The sequence below is a fragment of the Hyperolius riggenbachi genome, chromosome 3, assembly GCF_040937935.1.
Source record: "Hyperolius riggenbachi isolate aHypRig1 chromosome 3, aHypRig1.pri, whole genome shotgun sequence".
Classification (NCBI taxonomy): domain Eukaryota; kingdom Metazoa; phylum Chordata; class Amphibia; order Anura; family Hyperoliidae; genus Hyperolius; species Hyperolius riggenbachi.
In genome coordinates, this window is record NC_090648.1 from 4,337,917 (window position 1) to 4,364,006 (window position 26,090).

General features: G+C 48.1%; 2 protein-coding genes across 3 annotated transcripts in view; both read right to left on the reverse strand.

The window, feature by feature from the left end:
* Positions 1 to 346: 346 nt before the first annotated feature.
* LOC137560825 (asialoglycoprotein receptor 1-like) overlaps positions 347 to 26,090 on the reverse strand; it is a 216,960-nt gene continuing 191,216 nt past the window's right edge. For both annotated transcript variants that reach the window (XM_068271959.1, XM_068271958.1), the window contains exons 8-10: positions 24,316 to 24,479; positions 15,085 to 15,191; positions 347 to 1,102 (exon numbers count right to left, since the gene is read on the reverse strand). In XM_068271959.1, the coding sequence (XP_068128060.1) occupies positions 946 to 1,102; positions 15,085 to 15,191; positions 24,316 to 24,479 (428 nt within the window). In that variant the 3' untranslated portion in view covers positions 347 to 945. The remainder of the gene's footprint in view (positions 1,103 to 15,084; positions 15,192 to 24,315; positions 24,480 to 26,090) is intronic.
* On the reverse strand, positions 8,794 to 11,374 carry LOC137564501 (uncharacterized). The gene is made up of 3 exons (XM_068278434.1): positions 10,971 to 11,374; positions 9,566 to 9,728; positions 8,794 to 9,055 (listed from the first exon to the last, which is right to left on the reverse strand). Exons 1-3 carry the CDS (start codon positions 11,260 to 11,262, stop codon positions 8,794 to 8,796), a joined length of 717 nt encoding a protein of 238 aa, XP_068134535.1. The 5' UTR covers positions 11,263 to 11,374.

Genomic DNA, 26,090 nt, shown 5'->3' on the forward strand with positions numbered 1-26,090 from the left:
GCAGTCACAGGTTGAAAAAAAAAAGTTGTTGGAGATCTAAGATTCTGAGGTTAAACCATCACAGCACCCGGACCTGCGGACAGTGACCACTGACCAACCACCACTACGGATTGACACCCTTATAATGCGGGTTATTCTGGGCTGGTAAGCCTGGATGTTATTTCCTGTCTGGGGCGGTACCACACTTCTTGCATTACGGAGAGGTTGCACAGCGCATTATATACTGATGGGGAACTGCATTATCTGAACTATTAGACCAGCGCTGACTTTACTGAAGGAAAAACAGGACAACCTGAGCCCAACCCCCAGCACCACTTCAGTGTCCTCGGCAGAGAGGCTCGCAATCTTCTCTTTCATATATTTTTTATTTGATTTCCCAACACAAAACAAACATGAGAATAGTACAAAATATCAAACACAGGCAAATATGAGCCATCATCATGACAAGGAAAAAGAGGAGGAGCCAACGCTGACACCCCACATTATGCAATACAAACATACCAGGGGCCATACTTCATAATATGATGTAATAAGAAGCATGAGGTCATACAGACTGGACATACAACAGTGCAGAGTATAATACAGTAGTATGTTAGAGGATGAGGAGTGATTGGTGGCTGTAGTATGTTGGAGGAGGAGGAGTGACTGGTGGATGGACATATCTCCCCTGTAGTATGTTTGATGATGAGGAGTGATTGATGGATGGGCGTATCTTCTCTGTGGTGTTTCGGTTGATGAGGAGTGATTGGTGGATGGGCGTATCTTCTCTGTGGTGTTTCGGTTGGTGAGGAGTGATTGGTGGATGGGCGTATCTTCTCTGTGGTGTTTCGGTTGGTGAGGAGTGATTGGCGGATGGGCGTATCTTCTCTGTAGTGTTTCGGTGGGTGAGGAGTGATTGGCGTATGGGCGTATCTTCTCTGTAGTGTTTCGGCTGATGAGGAGTGATCATCTGGAGGTCTTTGATTTCTTCTCACACATGTACCGGAAGCTTTTGCTGCAGTGATCATCATTCCAATCATTTCCAAATTTCATTTGGGCACAATCTTCTCCTCCCCCGAGACCATGGCCAAACCACTCATCAGGCTGCCCGGGCATCCAGAACCTGCAGATAATGTGACATGAGTTACTGGGCTAAGGCAGGTGCCTGAGGTGGCCACACTTGTGGCTCGGGCATAGTATTCTTCTCTACTAATGCTTGGTAACCCGGTGATACACAACACAACCACCTCCCACCGGCTCTGTGGACTTTCTCCTGACAAGGCTGAGGCAGGTCCCTGAGGTGGCCACACTGGTGGCTCGGGAACAGTGTCCTTCTCTACTGATGTTTGGTAACCCGGTGATACACAACACAACCACCTCCCACCGGCTCTGTGGACTTTCTCCTGACAAGGCTGAGGCAGGTCCCTGAGGTGGCCACACTGGTGGCTCGGGAACAGTGTCCTTCTCTACTGATGTTTGGTAACCCGGTGATATACAACACAACCACCACCCACCAGCTCTGTGGACTTTCTCCTGACAAGGCTGAGGCAGGTCCCTGAGGTGGCCACACTGGTGGCTCGGGCATAGTATTCTTCTCTACTGATGTTTGGTAACCCGGTGATACACAACAACCTCTCACCGTCTCTGTGGACTTTCTCCTGACAAGGCTGAGGCAGGTCCCTGAGGTGGCCACACTGGTGGCTCGGGCATAGTATTCTTCTCTACTGATGTTTGGTAACCCAGTGATACACAACACAACCACCACCCACCGTCTCTGTGGACTTTCTCCTGACAAGGCTGAGGCAGGTCCCTGAGGTGGCCACACTGGTGGCTCGGGCACAGTGTCCTTCTCTACTGATGTTTGGTAACCCGGTGATATACAACACAACCACCACCCACCGGCTCTGTGGACTTTCTTCTGACAAGGCTGAGGCAGGTCCCTGAGGTGGCCACACTGGTGGCTCGGGCATAGTATTCTTCTCTACTGATGTTTGGTAACCCAGTGATACACAACACAACCACCACCCACCGTCTCTGTGGACTTTCTCCTGACAAGGCTGAGGCAGGTCCCTGAGGTGGCCACACTGGTGGCTCGGGCATAATATTCTTCTCTACTAATGCTTGGTAACCCAGTGATACACAACACAACCACCACCCACCGGCTCTGTGGACTTTCTCCTGACAAGGCTGAGGCAGGTCCCTGAGGTGGCCACACTGGTGGCTCGGGCATAATATTCTTCTCTACTAATGCTTGGTAACCCAGTGATACACAACACAACCACCACCCACCGGCTCTGTGGACTTTCTCCTGACAAGGCTGAGGCAGGTCCCTGAGGTGGCCACACTGGTGGCTCGGGCATAGTATTCTTCTCTACTGATGTTTGGTAACCCGGTGATACACAACACAACCACCACCCACCGGCTCTGTGGACTTTCTCCTGACAAGGCTGAGGCAGGTCCCTGAGGTGGCCACACTGGTGGCTCGGGCACAGTGTCCTTCTCTACTGATGTTTGGTAACCCAGTGATATACAACACAACCACCACCCACCGTCTCTGTGGACTTTCTCCTGACAAGGCTGAGGCAGGTCCCTGAGGTGGCCACACTGGTGGCTCGGGCATAGTATTCTTCTCTACTGATGTTGTTTGGTAACCCGGTGATACACAACACAACCACCACCCACCATCTCTGTGGACTTTCTCCTGACAAGGTGTAGACATTCCCCCCCATGCTTGGATATTGCAAAACTAAAACCCCCAATGAGTTCATACATCAAATATGGCTGCCATATCTCAGCAACGTTCACTATGCCATGGAGGTTGTATTTTATATGCTGCATCCATGGTAGGCTAACTTCTTAAAGAAACTCTGAAGCCTCCAAAAAATGAGGTTTTTACTTTAAAATCCTCTTTAACATAATTGCCCCTCCTAAAATGCCACATCTCTGTGGTTGAAAACTTCATTATTCACCCGGGCAGAATCCACGACTTTCTTGGTCGTGTATTTTGCTGCCGGGGGAGGCAGAGCTTTGGGCTGCAGCTCTACCTCCATGCATGTCAATCAGCGCTGATTGCCACCTCTCTCAGTGAAGGAAGACTGAGAGGGGCGGGGAGGGGGCAGCGATCCGCGCTGATGGACAAGTGTAGAGGCAGAGCTGCCCAAAGCTCTGCCTCTATGAGGAAGGAGTCCTGCAGTGTGCCTTGGGGAGTTTGGGATGATTAATCGAGTTTTCAGTGGCGGGGATTGGGCGTTTTAGGAGGGGCAATTATGTTAAATAGGATTTTAAAGTAAAAACAGGATTTTTTGGGGAGACTTCAGAGTCTCTTTAAAGGGAAACTGAAGTGAAAATAAACTTATGATATAATGAATTGTATGTGCACTACAGCTAAGAAACAGAACATTAGCAGCAGAGATATGAGTCTCATATTGTTTCCAGTACAGGAAGAGTTAAGAAGCTTCAGTTGTTATCTATGCAAAAGAGCTTCTCTGAGCTCTCTGACCCAAGCCCTTTTTTCTAAAGCACTTACACATGAAAGAAACAGTCAGAGACAGATTTAGATAAAGTTTTACTGTAGGTAGAGTGACCAGATTTTTGTTGGTTCAACCTGGGACGGGAGCAGGGGAGGACTGGGACCTTTTGGCCTAGGGGGAAACACAAACCAGAGGCCAGTTATCATGGCAGCCCCAGCCCAAATGACATCACACACACACCCCACGTCATATATGCCAGTAATCATGTGGAGCGCCAATGCAGAAATACAGGCAACGGGTGCACATAATACATTTTGAGGGACAACGGTCGGAGTTTACGTCGTGTCTATCATTCGTGGTTATCGCATGCCGTGATTATCGCACCTGACAACCACATTGGCCTGAGATTTCCCAACATCTCAGATTGATACATTCAACCAATTTCCACCCAAAATTGTTATCTGATAATATCAAAACGGATGGTCGATCGGCTGTCAAGTCAACAGATGTATGGCCACTTTAATTCCCCAAAGCAGAGCTCATTCCTCCCCCTCCCCACACACACACACTTATGTTCTCCCCTTCGCCACCATCTCTACTAATCCCTCAAATATGCCCCTCTTCCACCTCGGATATCCCCTCCCCCATTACCAGACACATCCTTACTGACCTTCCTGCTGGCACCATGATCCCTGCCTCGTTAATGCCAATTTCCAAAGTTTCAGTATCCCTCCTTCCATCACGGTTTTCATTCCCCAACATCCACGCCTTGCTTACCTGCTTTGTATTGGTGGTCAGTGGCAGTGAATCACTGCCTGCACACAACCCACTTCACTATAGTATGAAACCCTATAGGCCACATCCATACTCAGTACTGACAGGTGGAAAAGCCATTATGAGTCGATCATAGTGAAAGAATCTGCCTGTAACAATTGATGCATCTATGGCCAGCTTTAGATTATGGTTTCTAATAACAAGATTGGAGAGAGGTGAGAGAAGGCAAAGCAGGTGGTTTTGGTGCACGGCGCTCAGCACCGGTTACCCAAACTAGGAGCCCCATAGCAGCAATAATATGCTGCGCGGGGCGCGTAAGGGAAATCCGGGGCTCCGGTGATCACCGTACCCCAAATTACACCTCCCACTGAGTTGCAACGACTTGGAGGGGGAATAGTATTTAACATCGCCAGGGAGTTTAGTGGCAGCAGGAAGAGCCGTCATTCGGTGCTCCCGGCGCCCAACTTACCCGCAGCATACAAATACTAGGGGCTCAGACACTTTTATCCGCACACTAGGGAGTTTAGTGGCAGCAGGAAGAGCCGTCATTCGGTGCTCCCGGCGCCCAACTTACCCGCAGCATACAAATACTAGGGGCTCAGACACTTTTATCCGCACACCAGGGAGTTTAGTGGCAGCAGGAAGAGCCGTCATTCAGCGCTCCTGGCGCCCAACTTACCCGCAGCGTACAAATACTGAGGGCTCAGACACACTATAAGAGCTTTTATGAGCACACCAGGGAGTTTAGTGGCAGCAGGAAGAGCCGTCATTCGGCGCTCCTGGCGCCCAACTTACCCGCAGCGCACAAATACTGAGGGCTCAGACACTATAAGAGCTTTTATGAGCACTTTTTAGCCATCAGAACTTTAAAAAAGGCTTCCATTGACTTGCATTAAAATCATGGTAAAATCATGATCGCGGTAAAATCGCTCAGAAAAGCACTCATAGCATGTCTGAGACCTTATGCAGAGAAGGAGAGAAACGTTGAGGAGAGAAAAGCTGAAAGAGAAGGAAGAAGATAGTTAAGTGACAAGACAATATGCTCTGTACAGCGCTGCGGAAGATGGCGGCGCTATATAAATACTAAATAATAATAATAATAATTTGCCTCACCAGGATTGCACTTTTATTTAGCTTTCCTGTATGACAGAAGAAGACACACCCAGCACAAGGGGAAGAGGGAAAGAAAGGTGAATGAGGGAGGGCTGGTGCACACCAAGAGGGCTTCTGAGCGCTTTTCAAATCGACAGTGATTTGAAAAGCGCTTGGCTAATGTTACCCTATGACGGTGTTCTCACAGCAGCATTGTGATTTTTTCAAAATCGCAGGTATACCGCATGTAGCATTTTTCAGAGTGATTCATTCAAAAATCGCTCTGAAAATCACTAGCGATTGCTATTGCAATTTTGGCGTGCACTAGCTTAGAGAGAGGAGGAGTGGAGAGAGACTGAGAATAGCCTGAGATGGAGCAGAGAGCTTATCTGTATTGCAGTCCCACATCACACAGAGGCTACTTGCCTGTAATAGGACTCCTGTCCCTGCCAGTCTCCCACACAAGTCAGAAAGCAGCCCTCCTGGAGTCTAGGGACTGTCAAAAACTTTTCAACTTGTTTAACACCTTATCCACACATGCAGTCATTATAACAATGGGGAGAGACCAGACAGATTTTTGCCCACAGACCCTCCAGGCAAGCTCTGCATCATGCTGTGTATATTTACCAGCTTGCCTGCCCTCTGAGGCCTGGTGCACACCAGAGGAGTTTTTCTGAGCGTTTTGAGTTTTTAAATCTGCTGCTAATGTTATCCTATGTGTCTGTGCACACTGGAGCAATGAGGTTTTGTAAAAAAAACCCATAGCAATAGGGCTGATGCACACCAAAAACCGCAAGCAGATCCGCAAAACGCTAGCGTTTTTTGAACCGCTTAGTGTCATTTTGATAGCGCGGTTTTGGGGCGTTTTGGGGGCGTTTTGCGTTTTTTGCGTGCGTTTTTGCAAGCGTTTTTGGAAGCGTTTTGCGTTTTTCAGGAAAAGAGGTAGAAAGACCTTAAACAAAGGGTTAAAGTGCGATATATTGATGACACATGTGAAGCACATTGAGCAATTGAAGTAAAAAACCCAATATAAAAAGGGTGGGGTCCTTAACAACATTGTGGGTTAGTTCAGGAGAGGTGACACTGTGGTTTGGAGAGAAGAGTGACTTGTTTTTGAAAATGTTTCCTGATGTGCTGTTATTGCTCTGTGTAGCAGCATATATGAGATGTAGGCCAAGGACAAGGAGATACTGGGTGCATCCCATGCTACAAGAGCGGCGCCGGAAGGGTCAATTTAGGACCCTATATAGAGATTTGAGGCAGCATCCAGAAAAGTTTTTTGGCTACACCCGCATGTCTGTGTCCAGGTAAGAATACTTGTCACTTATTTTTATCATGGGGCTAAGTATTTTGGGGAGGAATGAAATTGGAAGCACTTTTGGGCACTTAGTTAACTGTGTTTGACTGTAAACAGAAAAACAACACAATAATCAATCCGGTGTATACATAAGCTAACCAAATAACTGTGATACTTGATCCTGGTGTGTTATGTATTCAATGCCTAAGGCCTCCATCTAATTTTTCTATAGGAGTAACTACTATATTATATATCCATAGTTTACCCAAAACATTTGGAGTATATTATGACCTTACATACTCCTGGTGCATACTTCATTAAGTATATGGCAACAATCAGCATATGGGACACAGTAATGAAGCAATGTTTGAACAAAATCTTTCGTTTTAATGTTTTGTTCTTCTGTGCAAAGAATATTTTGGACATGTGTTGTCCAGCGTACGTACGAAAAGGGCGTCGGGAAAAAAGGGCGCGTGGTATAAACGATAAATGGAAATATCGTTTATAGAAATTATTGTGTAGAATTTCGTTTATAAATAGTGATTTAAAAATGTATAAATCACTAAATAATGTGTATGAGATCGGCAATTCTTAAAACGTTAATCTTCCCTGTTTGTAAAGTGAAACTTATATTTTCGTTTATTAAAAACCCTCCCTGTACCTATCCCTAACCCCTAGACCCCCTGTTGGTGCCTAAACCTAAGACCCCCCTGTTGGTGCCTAACCCTAAGACCCCCCTGTTGGTGCCTAACCCTAAGACCCCCCTGTTGGTGCCTAACCCTAAGACCCCCCTGTTAGTGCCTAACCCTAAGACCCCCCTGTTAGTGCCTAAACCTAAGACCCCCCTGTAGGTGCCTAACCCTAAGACCCCCCTGTAGGTGCCTAACCCTAAGACCCCCCTGTTGGTGCCTAAACCTAAGACCCCCCTGTTAGTGCCTAAACCTAAGACCCCCCTGTAGGTGCCTAAACCTAAGACCCCCCTGTTGGTGCCTAAACCTAAAACCCCCTATGGATAATAATGTTTTACAGACATGAATAAATAAAGAATGTAAAGAAAAAAAATGTAAATTATTTTTTTGGGTGGATAATAATGTGTTAGAAATGTTTTAGAAATAGTGATTTATTATCTTCATAAACGTTATTCGTCACGGGCTCATTTTGTAAACTTAAATCATCACAAACATAGTTATAAATCCTTAAAAATCTCCGGGCGCCGTTATAAATCCTTAAAAATCTCCGGCGCCTTATTTTCCCCGTTCAGCGCCCATTAAACGATATTTATAATGAAAGTGAATGGGGCGCCCTTTTTGTCCACTTGTCTCATGCGCCCAAATCTACTGCTTCCGTTGTCCATACTTTGCTTTCAGCAGCAAAAGTAATATGTCACAAATGAAAAATGTTTCTGCAACAAACAACAGTAGATCTAAAGATAAGCATGCTCTTTTTTCCTAGTTTTGATGGCCTTTTAGCCAAACTGAAGGATGCCCTTCGCCGACAAGACACTAACTTTCGCCTAGCAATCACACCAACTGAGCGACTCCTCATAACATTGAGGTAATGTAAACTAAGATCCAAATCTGAGCATTGAACAATAAAATAAAATGTAAAACTACAAAAAACTAGTCATGTTGTGATAGCAAATCACACATACTACCAGGGCCCTGATTGTAAGCATGTGTACCTGATTCAGCATTTGTATGAGGCTGGCTGTGCGATGTTAAATCAGTGTACACTGTAGAGTCACTGTGCATAGATGATGTTTGAAATCGCATACCTTGATCAGGGCGCTGAGGTGGAGGCATAGAGTAATGAGGCTGTTGACCATATGGCATGTTATGCATATGCATTGGTGGGTAGTGGGGTGGGTCATAAATGCGTTGCATATGGTAAGAGAGTTGTGGGTGTGCATTATATAGTTGGCTGGAAGCAGGCAGGTGTAGTTGCTGCAAGTAGTTGTGCACATTGTCATCTGCACGGCTCTCAGGTAGTAAGAATCTCCCCAGGGTCTCAGAGATGGCATGTCTGGCTGCCCATTGCTTATCAGGAGGCACTTTTTGTAATAGTGGCACCAAACTTAAAAGATACTGTGTGCATGGCTCTTTAAGTTGTTTCATTTCATCCTCTCGCTTCTCCATATGATCAACAGCCTTTTCTATTGAACTAATCAGCTTCTGGTCGTATTCAGCCCTGCTCATACCTCTTCCTATTCTCCTGCCTTGTGTAGCTAGCCTCACACACCTCTACTAAACCTGAGAGTTGTGCGTGTCCGAATACTCGCTGGGCTGTGTGTGGTGTGTGATCTGGGGTAGTAGAGTCACTGTCTTCCAGTGTAGCAGTGTCAACATCCTGTGTAGTGTCTTCTTCAACTTCCACATCACTGGTGGTGGTAGGTGGCACCTCTACATCGTCCTCCTCAGGATCTGGTGGTAGGCTATCTTCAGTCCTTTGGAAAGGGGAAAGCACAACTTTAGTTCATGGAATAGTGACCATGGATGTCACAGCAAATATATGGGCACAATGTGATGCATCTTTCATTGCAAAACAATAGCAGTAGCCTGTCTATTTTTCCCATTATTTGTGTACATAGCTTTTAGGCACAGCCCCTGAGCAAGCATAAAGCAAAACTGGCCTGAGTAAACTAGCACTGATTTTGGTAGATGTGTGTTACAGATGTGTGATGCAGACACTACTGCAGCCAAACATATAACCAGCACTGTCAGGCAACTGTTATGTTGGGTAACGAACAGTCCACATTCCTGTCATGTAATAATCATTTTAAACTGGACCTATGCCATCCTTACATTAAGCTACGTCCCCCAATATATTTGGTAGAGTGATGGCAGATTATGCGTTCCACACTACTGAATTGCATTGTGGGCCTACTCCTTCCTTCACTGTTCTATTGGCGAAGTTGACAAACATTGCAATAGGTTAACATTTACGCCATACTTACTCAGCCGGTTCATGATGTTTTCTTAGAAATTCTAATATGCCACAATATTTATATTTTGTTCGCTGCGAACTTCCAGACCCACTTTTGGATTCATGGTATTGCTTTTCAATCTCCTTTTTGTAACTGTCTCTGACCGACTTCCATCTTGTCCGCAGGAGGGCAACTAGGAATAAAAATAAACATACATGTTATTTCTTTTCTTTTGCAGATTTCTGGCAACAGGGCATTCATATGCAGCACTTCACTACCAATTCCTCATGGGAAGAAGTACAATCCGATACTTAGTTTTGGACACCTGCAAATTGATCTGGAAAGTACTTCAACCGGAATTTATGCCAACTCCTGACGTACCTATGTGGGAGGCTAACATGCAGCTTTTTTGGGAGAAACATGATTTCCCTAACTGCCCTGGAGCAGTGGATGGGAAACATGTCAGACTGGTTATGCCTGCATTCACTGGCAGTCTCTATTACAATTATAAAAAATTCTTTTCACTAGTGCTCATGGCTGTTGTGGATCCTAATTTGAAATTTATCTATGTGGATGTTGGGGCTTACGGAAGTTCCCATGATTCCTCAGTCTTCCAGCACAGTCGATTTGGCGTGAAGCTTCGCACAGGCCAGATGACTTTACCACCACCACGCCCCTGGCCTGACACTGTAGAACCACCTTACCCCTGTGTGTTTGTGGCTGATGAGGCCTTTGCACTGTCTGAGCATGTTATGAGACCGTATGCACAGAGAGATATGACTCATAAGAAAGTAGTCTTTAATAACCGCCTGACCAAAGCCAGACAAGTAGTAGAATGTGCATTTGGAATTCTGGCAAACAAATGGCGCATTTATCACACTGCTATAAAAATGCAACCAAAGTATGCTATAATAGTGGTGAAGGCAACATGTATTTTGCATAATTATGTGAGAACACTAGATAGCATGACCATAGAGGAGGAAGAGGGGGATCTTTCAAACAGTGCTCTTGTCACTTTACCACCAGCTACTTTACGTGGTCCCATTTCTGCCATTCACAACAGAGACAAATTAGCTGATTATTTTGTGCCATAACTGTAAGAACTAAAAAACCTGCAGGCTGCTATTTACTTACATGACGAGATCAGTATTATTGTGCAAATAAACATTCTTGAAACCGTGTTGTATGTCTATATCATTCATGACACTCTAAAGTGGCAAATAGCGCCCTAATAATACATGTGAGTACATACACACACATGTACCTGCTGTTTATAAAGAGAGATGGCTATAGAGAGAACAGCTTTGCCAGAGACCTGTGATAATGAAATTTCTAATTGTTTAATTACTCATTTAGTGGAGGGGTGATGATATATTGTCTGCAAAGTGCTGCATGAAAACAATAAAATACAACAATTCTGTACACATATACTTACTCTTAGAATCCTTGCCCTTTTGGCTCAAAGTATTCCATTTTTCTCCAAGAAAATCTTTTGCAATGTTGCTCCAGATTTCATGAGCCCTTTGGTGGTCTTTATATCCAGGCAAAGACTTGTCATAAAGTTCTGGGCTGTTTTCAATCTTAATTATCAGGTTTTCTGTGGTAAACCACTTTGCTGCCATCTTCCTCCTGCGCAGTCTAAAATCCCTCATGCAAATCTGCCACACAGGAAGCACACTTTGACCTGGAAGTGCGCATTCTTGAAAAAAACGCATCCGCATCCGCATCAAAATCCGCTTGATCAAGCGGTTTTACAGGCGTTTTGCGTTTTTCCTATACTTAACATTGGAGGCAGAAACGCATCCGAAATCCAAAAAATGCCTCACCCAGGCATTTTTCGTTTCTGCAAAACGCCTGCCGCTCTGGTGTGCACCACCCCATTGAGATACATTGACCAAGCAGATCCGCAGCCGCAAGCGGATCTGAAAACGCCCAAAAAGCCGCTCGGTGTGCACCAGCCCTTACATTGGGAAGAGCTTTTAGAGGTTTCAAAAGCTCTTCCCAATGTAATGCTATGGGGTTTTTTACAAAACCTCATTGCTCCAGTGTGCACAGACACATAGGATAACATCAGCAGTAGATTTAAAAACTCAAAACGCTCAGTAAAACTCCTCTGGTGTGCACCAGGCCTAATTGCACATTTATCAGCCAGCCTAGTGTTTGACATTGCCTTACAACAACAAACCTGAATACACCAGACCTGCCCTAAATCACTGAATGAAAGGCGGCCTGGGAGGAGATTGTTCCCCTTCCCCCCTGGCCATTCCGCCACCTCTGGTCTGAATGAGGAAAGGTGTGTTCCATCCTGAACACTGGCATAGATCAGGCTCTCCAGGCCTGGAGCTCCACACTTGTGCTCTACACCTATTCAACAAAAGCTTGTTTCTACTAGCCACGCCCTCCCGGGGAGGAGCCCCCTTGCAGACCGATCACATGTGAGTAAGGTCCACGTATGTCCAGTAGAAAGAAGTGCTCCAGGAGGTTCCAGGAAGCCTTTGGCCAGTCCGGAGGATTTCAAACCCCAAGCAGGGCCGGTTCACACAGACGTTTTACCGTCATCCATCAATAAAATGGTTCCGTCATTTGCCATAGTTTGCACAACAGCTGCGTTCCACTCCCGATTCCTCCCGCTGTGTCAGCCGACCCTGGAAGCAACATTCTGCTTCCGGGGGTCGCTTACCGTCACGTCTCCGTGAAAGCCGCCAGAAGCCGATGAAAGCCGCAAGAAGCCATCAGATAGTTGTCTGCATGCTTTCAGAACAGCATTGGACTGACGCTCCGGCAATAGCTCGTGTGAGAACTGCTCCTTATTTCTCTGTGGACAGATTAGGAAGCTGGATGACCTCTTTCTTAAAGGGAACCCGAGGGGAAAGGTATATGGAGGCTGACATATTTATTTCCTTTTATACAATGCCAGTTGCCTGGCTGTCCTGATGATCCTCTCGCTCTAATACTTCAGCCATACATTCATGCAGCAGATCAGGTACTCTGACCTAGGATATATTGGAATAGCCATATGCTGGTTCCAGGGTTTTAACTCAAACACTACTTATTCCAGAAGATCAACAGGGCTGCCAGGCAACTGGTATTGTTTAGAAGGAAATAACTATGGCAGCCTCCATACCCCTCTCAGCTTGGGTTCCCTTTAAAGCAGAGGTGTGTAACTCAAATGCAAAGTGGAGTGAAATTGAACACTGGGACCAAGTCATGGGGCAACCTCAATGTCTATTGGCAACTTCTATCCCCTATACAGTTCCCTGGTGTATAATAGCTCCCCTCCATCCCCTATACAGTTCCCTGGTGTCTAGTGCCCCCCCCCCCCCCCCCTCTCCCTTATACAGTTCCCTGGTTTCTAGTGGCCCCCTCTCTCCCCTATACAGTTCCCTGGTGTCTAGTGCCCCGCTCTCTCCCCTATACAGATCCCTGGTGTCTATTGCCCCCCTCCCTCCCCTATACAGTTCCCTGGTGTCTAGTGCCCCCCTCTCTCCCCTATACAGTTCCCTGGTGTCTAGTGGCCCCCATCCTCCCCTATACAGTTCCCTGGTGTATAATAGCTCCCCTCCATACCCTATACAGATCCCTGGTGTCTAGTGCCCCCTCCCTCCCCTATACAGATCCCTGGTGTGTAATAAACCCCTCCTTCCCCTATACAGTTCCCCGGTGTATAATAGCGCCCCTCCATCCCCTATACAGATCCCTGGTGTCTAGTGCCCCCTCCATCCCCTATACAGATCCCTGGTGTCTAGTGCCCCCCTCCCTCCCCTATACAGATCCCTGGTGTGTAATAAACCCCTCCTTCCCCTATACAGTTCCCTGGTGTGTAATAACCCCCTCCCTCCCCTATACAGTTCCCTGGTGTATAATAGCTCCCCTCCATCCCCTATACAGTTCCCTGGTGTCTAATAACCCCCTCCATCCCCTATACAGTTCCCTGGTGTCTAATAACCCCCTCCATCCCCTATACAGATCCCTGGTGTCTAGTGGCCCCCATCCTCCCCTATACAGATCCCTGGTGTCTATTCCCCCCTCCTCATACAGTTCCCTGGTGTCTCGTGCCCACCTCTCTCCCCTATACATATCCCTGGTGTCTAGTTCCCCCATCCCTCCCTCCCCTATACAGATCCCTGGTGTCTAGTGCCCCCCTCCTCATACAGATCCCTGGTGTCTAGTGCCCACCTCTCTCCCCTATACATATCCCTGGTGTCTAGTTCCCCCATCCCTCCCCTATACAGATCCCTGGTGTCTAGTGCCCCCTCCCTCCCCTATACAGATCCCTGGTGTCTAGTGCCCCCACCCTTCCCTATACAGTTCCCTGGTGTCTAGTGCCCCCTCCCTCCCCTATACAGTTCCCTGGTGTCTAGTGCCCCCACCCTTCCCTATACAGTTCCCTGGTGTGTAATAAACCCCTCCTTCCCCTATACAGTTCCCTGGTGTGTAATAACCCCCTCCCTCCCCTATACAGTTCCCTGGTGTATAATAGCTCCCCTCCATCCCCTATACAGTTCCCTGGTGTCGATTGCCCCCTCCCTCCCCTATACAGTTCCCTGGTGTCTAATAACCCATTCCATCACCTATACAGATCCCTGGTGTCTATTGCCCCCTCCCTCCCCTATACAGTTCCCTGGTGTCTAATAACCCCGTCCATCCCCTATACAGATCCCTGGTGTCTAGTGGCCCCCATCCTCCCCTATACAGATCCCTGGTGTCTATTCCCCCCTCCTCATACAGTTCCCTGGTGTCTCGTGCCCACCTCTCTCCCCTATACATATCCCTGGTGTCTAGTTCCCCCATCCCTCCCTCCCCTATACAGATCCCTGGTGTCTAGTGCCCCCCTCCTCATACAGATCCCTGGTGTCTAGTGCCCACCTCTCTCCCCTATACATATACCTGGTGTCTAGTTCCCCCATCCCTCCCCTATACAGATCCCTGGTGTCTAGTGCCCCCTCCCTCCCCTATACAGATCCCTGGTGTCTAGTGCCCCCACCCTTCCCTATACAGTTCCCTGGTGTCTAGTGCCCCCTCCCTCCCCTATACAGATCCCTGGTGTCTAGTGCCCCCACCCTTCCCTATACAGTTCCCTGGTGTCTAGTGCCCCCTCCCTCCCCTATACAGTTCCCTGGTGTCTAGTGCCCCCACCCTTCCCTATACAGTTCCCTGGTGTCTAGAGCCCCCACCCTTTCCTATATAGTTTCCTAGTATTTAGTGCTTTCCCCTTACCTCCCCATATGGCTTCCCAGGTATTCTAGGGCTTCACCTCCAATATGGCTTCCTTGGTGATCTAGAGTGGACCAAACATAATGCAAAGTGGGGAAACCACTTGGGGGCCAAATTTAATGGTTATGAGGGCCAGATTTGGCCCCCGGGCCGGCGTTTGACATGTATGCTTTAAAGCCACTATAAACCAACAAGTGCCAGAAAGCTGAATTAAGAGGAAGGAGATGATGTTTTATGCAGCTCACAGGCAACGGGGAGGGTGAGGAGAGACCATTTTATTTTCCTTTTATGTGGATGGGAGGTTACTTACTTTGAAGAACTTACTAAGAACTTACTTTGGCGTCAAGTCATAGGAGGTCCCATCCACCCACTTCCAGGCCCCGTCTACATCCGTGAGACCGATCCAAAAGGTTCTCCCATCGGCATAGTCACGCAGAAACATCTGCAGACACAAAACATTCAGCTTATAAGAGGACCTCCTCACCACCACTATGTACATCATGAGCTGAACACACTTTTATCACACAAGAGATTTAGCTTCGATTGGCTGCCGTCCTCAGATGAAAGCATTGTATCATGGCTGAGATATGGAGACCTTCTGACAGGGATGGAGAAAGACAAAGATGCTATCTTCAGCCAGAAAACTATATTACTTGCCTTACCCTCTCAGACAAGATATTATGAATGTCTGACAACCTGATAATAATTTGGGCAAAGACATTGGTACAGTGAGGTAGCTCCTCATATGAAAGCCCCCAGAAAAGACCACAGAACTTTACCATAGATGAATATTCAGCCAAAAGAAATAGAAATGGCGCCATCTAGAGGACAGTGAGGAGACTACTATCTCTTCATCACAGCTGCCTGGTAACTATTTCCTCTGGGTAACTCGGGACATCTCTAGTGATATATACTGTATTTAAAACTTCAAATTATAATTTTAGGACATTTAAATAATGGTAGACCTCTCAGTTAGATTTCATGTTGACCAGAATTCAGGATGAATGAAATGTGTTACAATGTATATCTTTTATAGGGCTTATATCTGCTGGTCGTTTGTGGGAGATTTTGCACCCTGATCGCCCCCAGATCACTGACTTATATGCATTCTTCCACTGATGTTCCTCATCTCTGGCCACCATCATGTCCCATCCATCTCTGGTCACCATCATGTCCCATACATCTCTGGTCACCATCATGTCCCATCCATCTCTGGTCACCATCATGTCCCATCCATCTCTGGTCACCATCGTGTCCCATCCATCTCCGGTCACCATCATGTCCCATCCATCTCTGGTCACCATCATGTCCCATCCATCTCTGGTGACCATCATGTCCCATCCATCTCTGGTGACCATCATGTCCCATCCATCTCTGGTCACCATCATGTCCCATCCATCTCTGGTCACCATCATGACCCATCCATCTCTGGTGACCATCATGTCCCATCCATCTCTGGTCACCATCATGTCCCATCCATTTCTGATCACCATCATGTCCCATCCATCTCTGGTGACCATCATGTCCCATCCATCTCTGGTGACCATCATGTCCCATCCATCTCTGATCACCATCATGTCCCATCCATCTCTGATCACCATCATGTCCCATCCATCTCTGGTCACCATCATGTCCCATCCATCTCTTGTCACCATCATGTCCCATCCATCTCTGGTCACCATCATGTCCCATCCATCTCTGGTCACCATCATGACTCATCCATCTCTGATCACCATCATGTCCCATCCATCTCTGATCACCATCATGTCCCATCCATCTCTGGTGACCATCATGTCCCATCCATCTCTGGTCACCATCACGTCCCATCTATCTCTTGTCACCATCATGTCCCATCCATCTCTGGTCACCATCATGTCCCATCCATCTCTGGTCACCATCATGTCCCATCCATCTCTGGTGACCATCATGTCCCATCCATCTCTGATCACCATCATGTCCCATCCATCTCTGATCACCATCATGTCCCATCCATCTCTGGTGACCATCATGTCCCATCCATCTCTGGTCACCATCATGTCCCATCCATCTCTGGTCACCATCATGTCCCATCCATCTCTTGTCACCATCATGTCACATCCATCTCTGGTCACCATCATGTCCCATCCATCTCTGGTCACCATCATGTCCCATCCATCTCTGGTGACCATCATGTCCCATCCATCTCTGGTCACCACCATGTCCCATCCATCTCTGGTCACCATCATGTCCCATCCATCTCTGGTCACCATCATGTCCCATCCATCTCTGGTGACCATCATGTCCCATCCATCTCTGGTCACCATCATGTCCCATCCATCTCTGGTCACCATCATGTCCCATCCATCTCTGGTCACCATCATGTCCCATCCATCTCTTGTCACCCATCTTGACTATTCCACCATCTTCCTCCGTGTCCAATTGGCCAGACCCCTCTGCAATCCTAACTTACACCAGTCCTACACCTTCCCCCAACAACACTCCAGAAGCTCCTCTGATTCTGCTCCTCCTTATCTCCTGGAGATTGCAGAGAAGATCTATCTCATAGTCCTATCCTCTCTCTACAACTTGTTCCCGACACAAATTTCCATACTAATTTGCAAATACCAAACCAATGGTTGTTCCCCCAATCCACAGATGAAGGTCTACTACTATCCTCTTTTCCTCTCTTCAAGTCAAGTCACATCTCTCTCCATTCTCTATAATGACACCATCTGCTCCTCACCATTACACACACCTCTCCATCCTCTATCATAACACAATCTCCTCCTCCTCACCATTACACACACCTTTCCATCCTCTATCATAACCATCTCCTCCTCCTCACCATTACACACACCTCTCCATCCTCTATCATAACACCATCTCCTCCTCCTCACCATTACACACACCTCTCCGTCCTCTATCATAACACCATCTCCTCCTCCTCACCATTACACACACACCTCTCCGTCCTCTATCATAACACCATCTCCTCCTCCTCACCATTACACACACCTCTCCATCCTCTATCATAACACCATCTCCTCCTCCTCACCATTACACACACCTTTCCATCCTCTATCATAACACCATCTCCTCCTCCTCACCATTACACACACCTCTCTGTCCTCTATCATAACACCATCTCCTCCTCCTCACCATTACACACACCTTTCCATCCTCTATCATAACACCATCTCCTCCTCCTCACCATTACACACACCTCTCCATCCTCTATAATGACACCATCTCCTCCTCCTCACCATTACACACACCTCTCTGTCCTCTATCATAACACCATCTCCTCCTCCTCACCATTACACACACCTCTCTGTCCACTATAATGATTATCGTTTTATGTCAAAACAATATTTATTGTGTTAAAACACTTTAGCTGCGCCATTATTTAACTGGCACCATTTTTTACTGTACCCGGCTAATTGACAGTCTCCTCATCTTCCAGTTAGTGTTGGGCGAACACCTAGATGTTCGGGTTCGCGAACGTTCGCCGAACATCGCCGCGATGTTCGGGTGTTCGCGCCGAACTCCGAACATAATGGAAGTCAATGGGGACCCGAACTTTCGTGCTTTGTAAAGCTTCCTTACATGCTACATACCCCAAATTTGCAGGGTATGTGCACCTTGGGAATGGGTACAAGAGGAAAAAAAATATTTGAAAAAGAGCTTATAGTTTTTGAGAAAATTGATTGTAAAGTTTCAAAGGAAAAACTGTCTTTTAAATGTGGAAAATGTCATGTTTCTTTGCACAGGTAACATGCTTTTTGTCGCCATGCAGTCATAAATGTAATACAGAGAAGAGGTTCCAGGAAAAGGGACCGGAAACGCTAACCCAGCAGCAGCAGCAGCACACGTGAGGGAACAGGAGGAGCCGCAGGAGGAGAAGGCCACGCTTTTTGAGACACAACATCCCAGGCCTTGCATGAGGACAAATAGCGTGCGGATATAGCAATGCTTTTTGCCGCCATGCAGTCATAAATGTAATAAAGATGAGAGGTTCAATAAACAGGGACCGGAAACGCTAACCCAGCAGCAGCAGCAGCAGCAGCAAACGTGAGGGAACAGGAGGGGCCGCAGGAGGAGAAGGCCACGCTTTTTGAGACACAACATCCCAGGCCTTGCATGAGGACAAATAGCGTGCGGATATAGCAATGCTTTTTGCCGCCATGCAGTCATAAATGTAATAAAGATGAGAGGTTCAATAAACAGGGACCGGAAACGCTAACCCAGCAGCAGCAGCAGCACACGTGAGGGAACAGGAGGAGCCGCAGGAGGAGAAGGCCACGCTTTTTGAGACACAACATTCCAGGCCTTGCATGAGGACAAGAAGCGTGCAGATAGCAATGCTTTTTGCCGCCGTGCAGTCATAAATGTAATACAGATGAGAGGTTCAATAAACAGGGACCGGAAACGCTAACCCAGCAGCAGCAGCAGCACACGTGAGGGAACAGGAGGAGCCGCAGGAGGAGAAGGCCACGCTTTTTGAGACACAACATCCCAGGCCTTGCATGAGGACAAATAGCGTGCGGATATAGCAATGCTTTTTGCCGCCATGCAGTCATAAATGTAATAAAGATGAGAGGTTCAATAAACAGGGACCGGAAACGCTAACCCAGCAGCAGCAGCAGCAGCAGCAAACGTGAGGGAACAGGAGGGGCCGCAGGAGGAGAAGGCCACGCTTTTTGAGACACAACATCCCAGGCCTTGCATGAGGACAAATAGCGTGCGGATATAGCAATGCTTTTTGCCGCCATGCAGTCATAAATGTAATAAAGATGAGAGGTTCAATAAACAGGGACCGGAAACGCTAACCCAGCAGCAGCAGCAGCACACGTGAGGGAACAGGAGGAGCCGCAGGAGGAGAAGGCCACGCTTTTTGAGACACAACATTCCAGGCCTTGCATGAGGACAAGAAGCGTGCAGATAGCAATGCTTTTTGCCGCCGTGCAGTCATAAATGTAATACAGATGAGAGGTTCAATAAACAGGGACCGGAAACGCTAACCCATCACAGATGGTCATTGTTCATGTTACTTGGTTGGGGTCCAGTAGTGTTGCGTAGTCGTTTCCAATCCAGGATTGATTCATTTTAATTTGAGTCAGACGGTCTGCATTTTCTGTGGAGAGGCGGATACGCCGATCTGTGACGATGCCTCCGGCAGCACTGAAACAGCATTCCGACATAACGCTGGCTGCCGGGCAAGCCAGCAGCTCTATTGCGTACATTGCCAGTTCGTGCCAGGTGTCTAGCTTCGATACCCAATAGTTGAAGGGTGCAGATGGATTGTTCAACACAGCTACGCCATCTGACATGTAGTCCTTGACCATCTTCTCCAGGCGATCGGTGTTGGAGTCAGATCTGCACGCTTGCTGTTCTGTGGGCTGCTGCTGCATGGGTGTCATAAAATTTTCCCACTCCAAGGACACTGCCGATACCATTCCCTTTTGGGCACTAGCTGCGGCTTGTGTTGTTTGCTGCCCTCCTGGTCGTCCTGGGTTTGCGGAAGTCAGTCTGTCGGTGTACAACTGGCTAGAGGAGGGGGAGGATTTCAATCTCCTCTCTAAAGTCTCCACAAGGGCCTGCTGGTAGTTTTCCATTTTGACCTGTCTGACTCTTTCTTCAAGCAGTTTTGGAACATTGTGTTTGTACCGTGGATCCAGAAGGGTATAAACCCAGTAATTGGTGTTGTCCAGAATGCGCACAATGCGTGGGTCGCGTTCAATGCAGTCTAGCATGAATTGAGCCATGTGTGCCAGAGTCCTGCCAGAATCCTCATCATCCTCTTGTGAGAGTTGTGATAGTTGTTGTGATGCATCATAGTCGTCACCTTCTTTCTGGTCTGCTTCTGCTGACCATTCGCGGTGAATTGTGGAAGTCCAACGTGCACCGCTCTGGCCCTCGTCAGTGGTGGCAGGAAATTCCTGCTCCAACTCCAGCTGTTCCTCCTCCTCTTCTTCGTCATAGCTGCTGGGGCCAGCGTTTCCTGAGGCGGATGGCCTGATGTTGGTACCATCACGCTGATCGTTTTCTCCCTCAGATTCCCCCAGTTGCATCATAACAGCTGTTTCCTTGATTTTCAACATCGACCTCTTCAGTAAACACAGCAGTGGTATGGTAATGCTGACTGAAGAGTTGTCACTGCTCACAAGCAACGTGGATTGCTCAAAATTTTGGAGGACTTGGCAGAGGTCCAACATGTTGGCCCAATCGGATCCACAGAAGCTTGGCAGCTGGCCGGATGCGCCTCGGTACTGCGCCGTCATGTACTGGACCACTGCACTCTTCTGCTCACAAAAGCGGGCTAGCATGTGCAGCGTAGAATTCCAGCGCGTAGGGACATCACACAGCAAGCGATGGTGGGGGAGATTGAAGCGCTCCTGAGGTACAGCTTTGAGGTACAGCTTTGAGATGCGTTGGAGGAGAAGGAGTCAGAGAGGTAGGTGCTGCTGTTGTTATCCAGTGGGAGGGACGGCGGTGCAACTGTTTGCGGTGTGGGCAACACCCGCGCCGTAGCAGGTGAGGAATCGCTGCCAGGCTCCACAAGGTTCACCCAGTGCACGGTAAGGGAGATGTATCGACCCTGGCCAAACGCACTCGTCCAGGTGTCAGTGGTGAGGTGAACCTTGCAGGCAACGGCATTCTTCAAGCTTCGGGTTATTTTGCTGACCACGTGCTCATGCAACTCAGGCACTGCAGAGCGCGCAAAGTGGTAGCGGCTGGGAACCACGTAACGTGGGATGGCCACTGACATCATGCCCTTGAAGCTGTTTGTCTCCACCACTCGATATGGCAGCATTTTGCAGGCCAGAAGCTTGGCTATGCTGGCTGTTACTGCCACGGCCCGGGGGTCATTTGCTGGCAATTTCCTCTTGCGCTCAAACATCTCCGACACAGACAACTGAACCGTAGTGCTGCACACGGAAGGGCTGTTGGTTGTTGTGTTTGATGAACACTGGGAGACCTCAAGAGCACTACTCCGGAAAGTGACAGTGTCAGCGTCGTCTGATGTTTGTGAATGTTGTGAACCACGCAATGGCTGGGCTACTGCTGCTGCTGAGGCGGGTCTGGTGGTGAGTCTGGTGAACCCAAGGGAGGCAGTGTTGCTGGTACCCTGTCCTGCCGCGTTTGCCCACAGAGTGGGATGTTTGGATAGCATGTGGCGGCTCATGCTGGTGGTGGAGAGGTTGTTAATACTTTTCCCCCTGCTCAGGCGGGTCTTGCACACCTTGCAAATCGCCATGGTAACATCCTCAGTGCAGTCTTCAAAGAAAGCCCAGACTTTGGAGCACCTGCCTTGCTGGCGATTTCTGTTTGCTCCTCTTTTGCCTCTCACTTGAACTTCCACGCTTGTGGTACCTGAAATTGCGCGCCGCCTACCTTGTGGCACAAGGCGAACTCGTGCAGCAGTGGGTTCTTCAACAGACTCATCTGTGCTGCTGCTACGACGGCGATGTTCTCGTTCACAAACAAAATCTGGGTCTCTGTCCACATTGTCCATACCCTCCTCTTCCATCTCCTCAAACTCGTCATATGTCATTGTGGGCCGCCGCCGTGGAGTAGAGCTCCCCACAACAACCTCTGCGCAGCTCACTCCAACGTCGTCTTCCAGATCTTGTCGGCCGACCTCCTGCAATTGCAACCCCTCCTGCCCAACTTGCTCTGGGATTTGGGTTTCCGAGTCCTCCTCGGACTCGCCTTGTATTTCAGTGCGCGGTGCATTTCCCACAGTTAATGGTTGTGAATCCGGGCACAACATTTCTGGCTTTTCCTCCATTGACCTTTGAAAGGTGGAAGTTTGTTGGGCTGGGAATAGCTCCTGCGAATACCCCATTGTGTCCTGAGGTAATTCTTCTGACTGGTTATTTGGCAGTTGTGTGCGTGGTGTCGCTGCCGGTTGTGTCAGCTTTGTGCCCACTGGCTCCTTGTAATTGGCTGAGGACTCGGACCTCGTGCGTGATGTGCTGGTGCTGCTTAACCCACTGCTGGACGCTTGAGAGGTCATCCAAGTAATTATCTGGTCCTGTTCTTTTGGATTTGTGAGGGTTGTTGTCCTGGACAACATGGGCGGTATTGAGTGGGTTTTCTTGGGTGCTCCCCTGTGGCCTGTACGTGAACCATCAGGGGAAACACCTCTTCCCTTGCCCCTCCCTCTTTCACCGGATTTCTTCCTCATTTCACTTATCCTTAAAGTGCACGCTGACTGGCAGCAGTACAGTGGCAGTACAGAAATGCTATACAGTGGCGGGTGAGCGGTGTACCACTATTCCCAGCAGCGACACAGAGCACAATGCTATACAGTGGCGGGTGAGCGGTGTACCACTATTCCCAGCAGCGACACAGAGCACAATGCTATACAGTGGCGGGTGAGCGGTGTACTACTATTCCCAGCAGACACAGAGTGGCAGTAAACAGAATGCTATATAGTGTGGCTGAGCGAGGTACACAGAGTGGCAGTAAACAGAATGCTATATAGTGTGGCTGAGCGAGCGGTGTACTACTATTCCCAGCAGACACAGAACAGTAAACAGAATGCTATGTAGTGTGGCTGAGCGAGGTACACAGAGTGGCAGTGAACAGAATGCTATATAGTGTGGCTGAGCGAGCGGTGTACTACTATTCCCAGCAGACACAGAACAGTAAACAGAATGCTATATAGTGTGGCTGAGCGAGGTACACAGAGTGGCAGTAAACAGAATGCTATATAGTGTGGCTGAGCGAGCGGTGTACTACTATTCCCAGCAGACACAGAACAGTAAACAGAATGCTATATAGTGTGGCTGAGCGAGCGGTGTACTACTATTCCCAGCAGACACAGAACAGTAAACAGAATGCTATATAGTGTGGCTGAGCGAGGTACACAGAGTGGCAGTAAACAGAATGCTATATAGTGTGGCTGAGCGAGCGGTGTACTACTATTCCCAGCAGACACAGAACAGTAAACAGAATGCTATATAGTGTGGTTGAGCGAGGTACACAGAGTGGCAGTAAACAGAATGCTGAGCGAGCGGTGTACAACTATTCCCAGCAGCGACACAATGACTGGGGGGACCCTGGCTAGCGTGGCTGGAGCGCGAACTACCCTGCCTGCCTACCCAAAACTAAACCCACAGACAAATGGCGGAAATATGACGTGGTTCAGGTATTTATTTACCCGAACCACGTGACAGTTCGGCCAATCAGAGCGCGTTCGGGTCCGAACCACGTGACCCGTTCGGCCAATCACAGCGCTAGCCGAACGTTCGGGTAACGTTCGGCCATGCGCTCTTAGTTCGGCCATACGGCCGAACAGTTTGGCCGAACACCATCAGGTGTTCGGCCGAACTCGAACATCACCCGAACAGGGTGATGTTCTGCAGAACCCGAACAGTGGCGAACACTGTTCGCCCAACACTACTTCCAGTGACTAGTTACACATCCCCCTACTGCAGATTACAGGAAATATAATGCAAATACACACTGGTGGTTACATGCCATGGTATTTCACTGAAGGATCCCACAAAACAGGAGTTATTAAAAAAATGTCTGTCATGTCCTGTATACTATCTCACTGCGTATATACTGACACTCACCTTTTCTTCTTCGTTGTTAACGACTACTAGAATAGCCCCTTTAGTCTCGCAGGCTGTCTTGGACTGGCTCCAGGATAGATATTGGCTTGATAGGAGGTAGCAGTTAAGAGCAAAATGTTTCCAGCCTTTTTCACACAGTGGATCCCATGTCTTCCCGGTCGTATCTGCATGAGATAAATAGCGAGTGATGCAATGAAAGACGTGGGCGAGAGAGAGATTACAGAGAAGTGTGTGTGAGAGATATTATAAAGGTTGACCGCCAATCAACCCACCGATTCCATTAATGTAATCAAGTGAAAATCGGTACTGCGACGGCCAAGTGCATGCCCAGGTGACGATGTGACCAACTGCAGGCCGATTTTGGTTGCATGTATCGGTCAGATATGCTGCAAGATGTAGGGTCGCCTTGCTCGGTCGAGTGCCTGGCAGTAACAGTGAGCGGTATCAGGACAAGCAAAGAACGAGATGAAACCCCCGGCACTGAGAGGATAGTGTTCTTTATGTCATAGGCAGCGCTGCAAGGCGAGAGAGCTAACCACTACCCCACCATGCTGACCATGCTTTACGGACTTAGATACCGTGCGTAACATGTTTGCCGCCAATTACCCTTCACCCCAAAGTCTCTTAAAAGTCTTAAAGTGTACCAGAGATGAGAAGCGTCTCGGGTTCCATACTTATCTGGGGCTTCCTTCAATAGACTGTAACAACATTTTCAGCCTTATTTCTTCTACCCTATAAGTCCCTATACCTGTTCTAATGCGGTCTGGATTACTGCAGCCTTTTCTAGTTGCACTGTCTCTGTAATATATCTAATCTTCTTTTCTTTGTCAAGCCTTGTTAAGCCAGGGAGGAATGTGCTGCCTCTGCTGTGATAGGGAGAAGTTATACACGCCCCCTGCAGGCTCTGTGTGCTTTGTTTACTACTCACAGACAGAGCTCTCAGAGGGGGAAGGACGCTGCCTGTCTCCTGCTGAGAACTGTGAGAATCCCAGACTGGAGTGCAGATAATTCTCTATGTAATAAAAACTTGTAGTATTCTGTAACATGAGATATATACAAAGATCACTTCCTGGTTAGCGGCCATGTTTTTTCTTTGTAAACACTGTCTGAAACTGGCGATTAAAAGCCAGGATTGCAGCAGGGAGGTGCGGAAATGGCAAAGAGGGGACCAGGAGAACATAATGAATAGAATGGTATGCTTTTTATTGTAAGAATTAGAGAGTACAGATTCTCTTTAAGCTCTCTTGAGGCCGCTCATCTCTCGTCGTCTTCCCGCATGGCTCCTGTCACTATCAATTCAACCCTGTAAGCCTGGCCAAGTCAGACTTCATTGCTCATGTATGGCCTGGCCAGGTGCACTCCTCGTAGTGGTACTACACAAGTGCAGAACGCTCCCAGCTGCTGGAGCAAGATAGGGGAGCATGCCTGCCCAAGCAGGCACGACTCAGCCAGGCTTTTGGGTGGCATTGCCAGGGCCGGGAGCCACCCAGGGAGACGGCAAGGGACAAGCGGCCTTAATGGGGCTTAAAGTGAACCTCCAGATTAAAAATCTACTCAGCAGCACTGAAAAGGCTTGGTGTTTCTTTAACAGTTTGACAGCATCAGAACTTTGTTTCTTTTATACAAGCCTCATTTTTGGCTGCACAGAAGCTAAGCTCCATCCCATCAAAGAAAACTGCCCGGGCATTTTTCCCCTGATACTGTACAAAGCATGATGGGATTTCTGGTGTTGTTGTTTTCATTACCCAGCAACTTGGAGGAGTGATCGGGACACA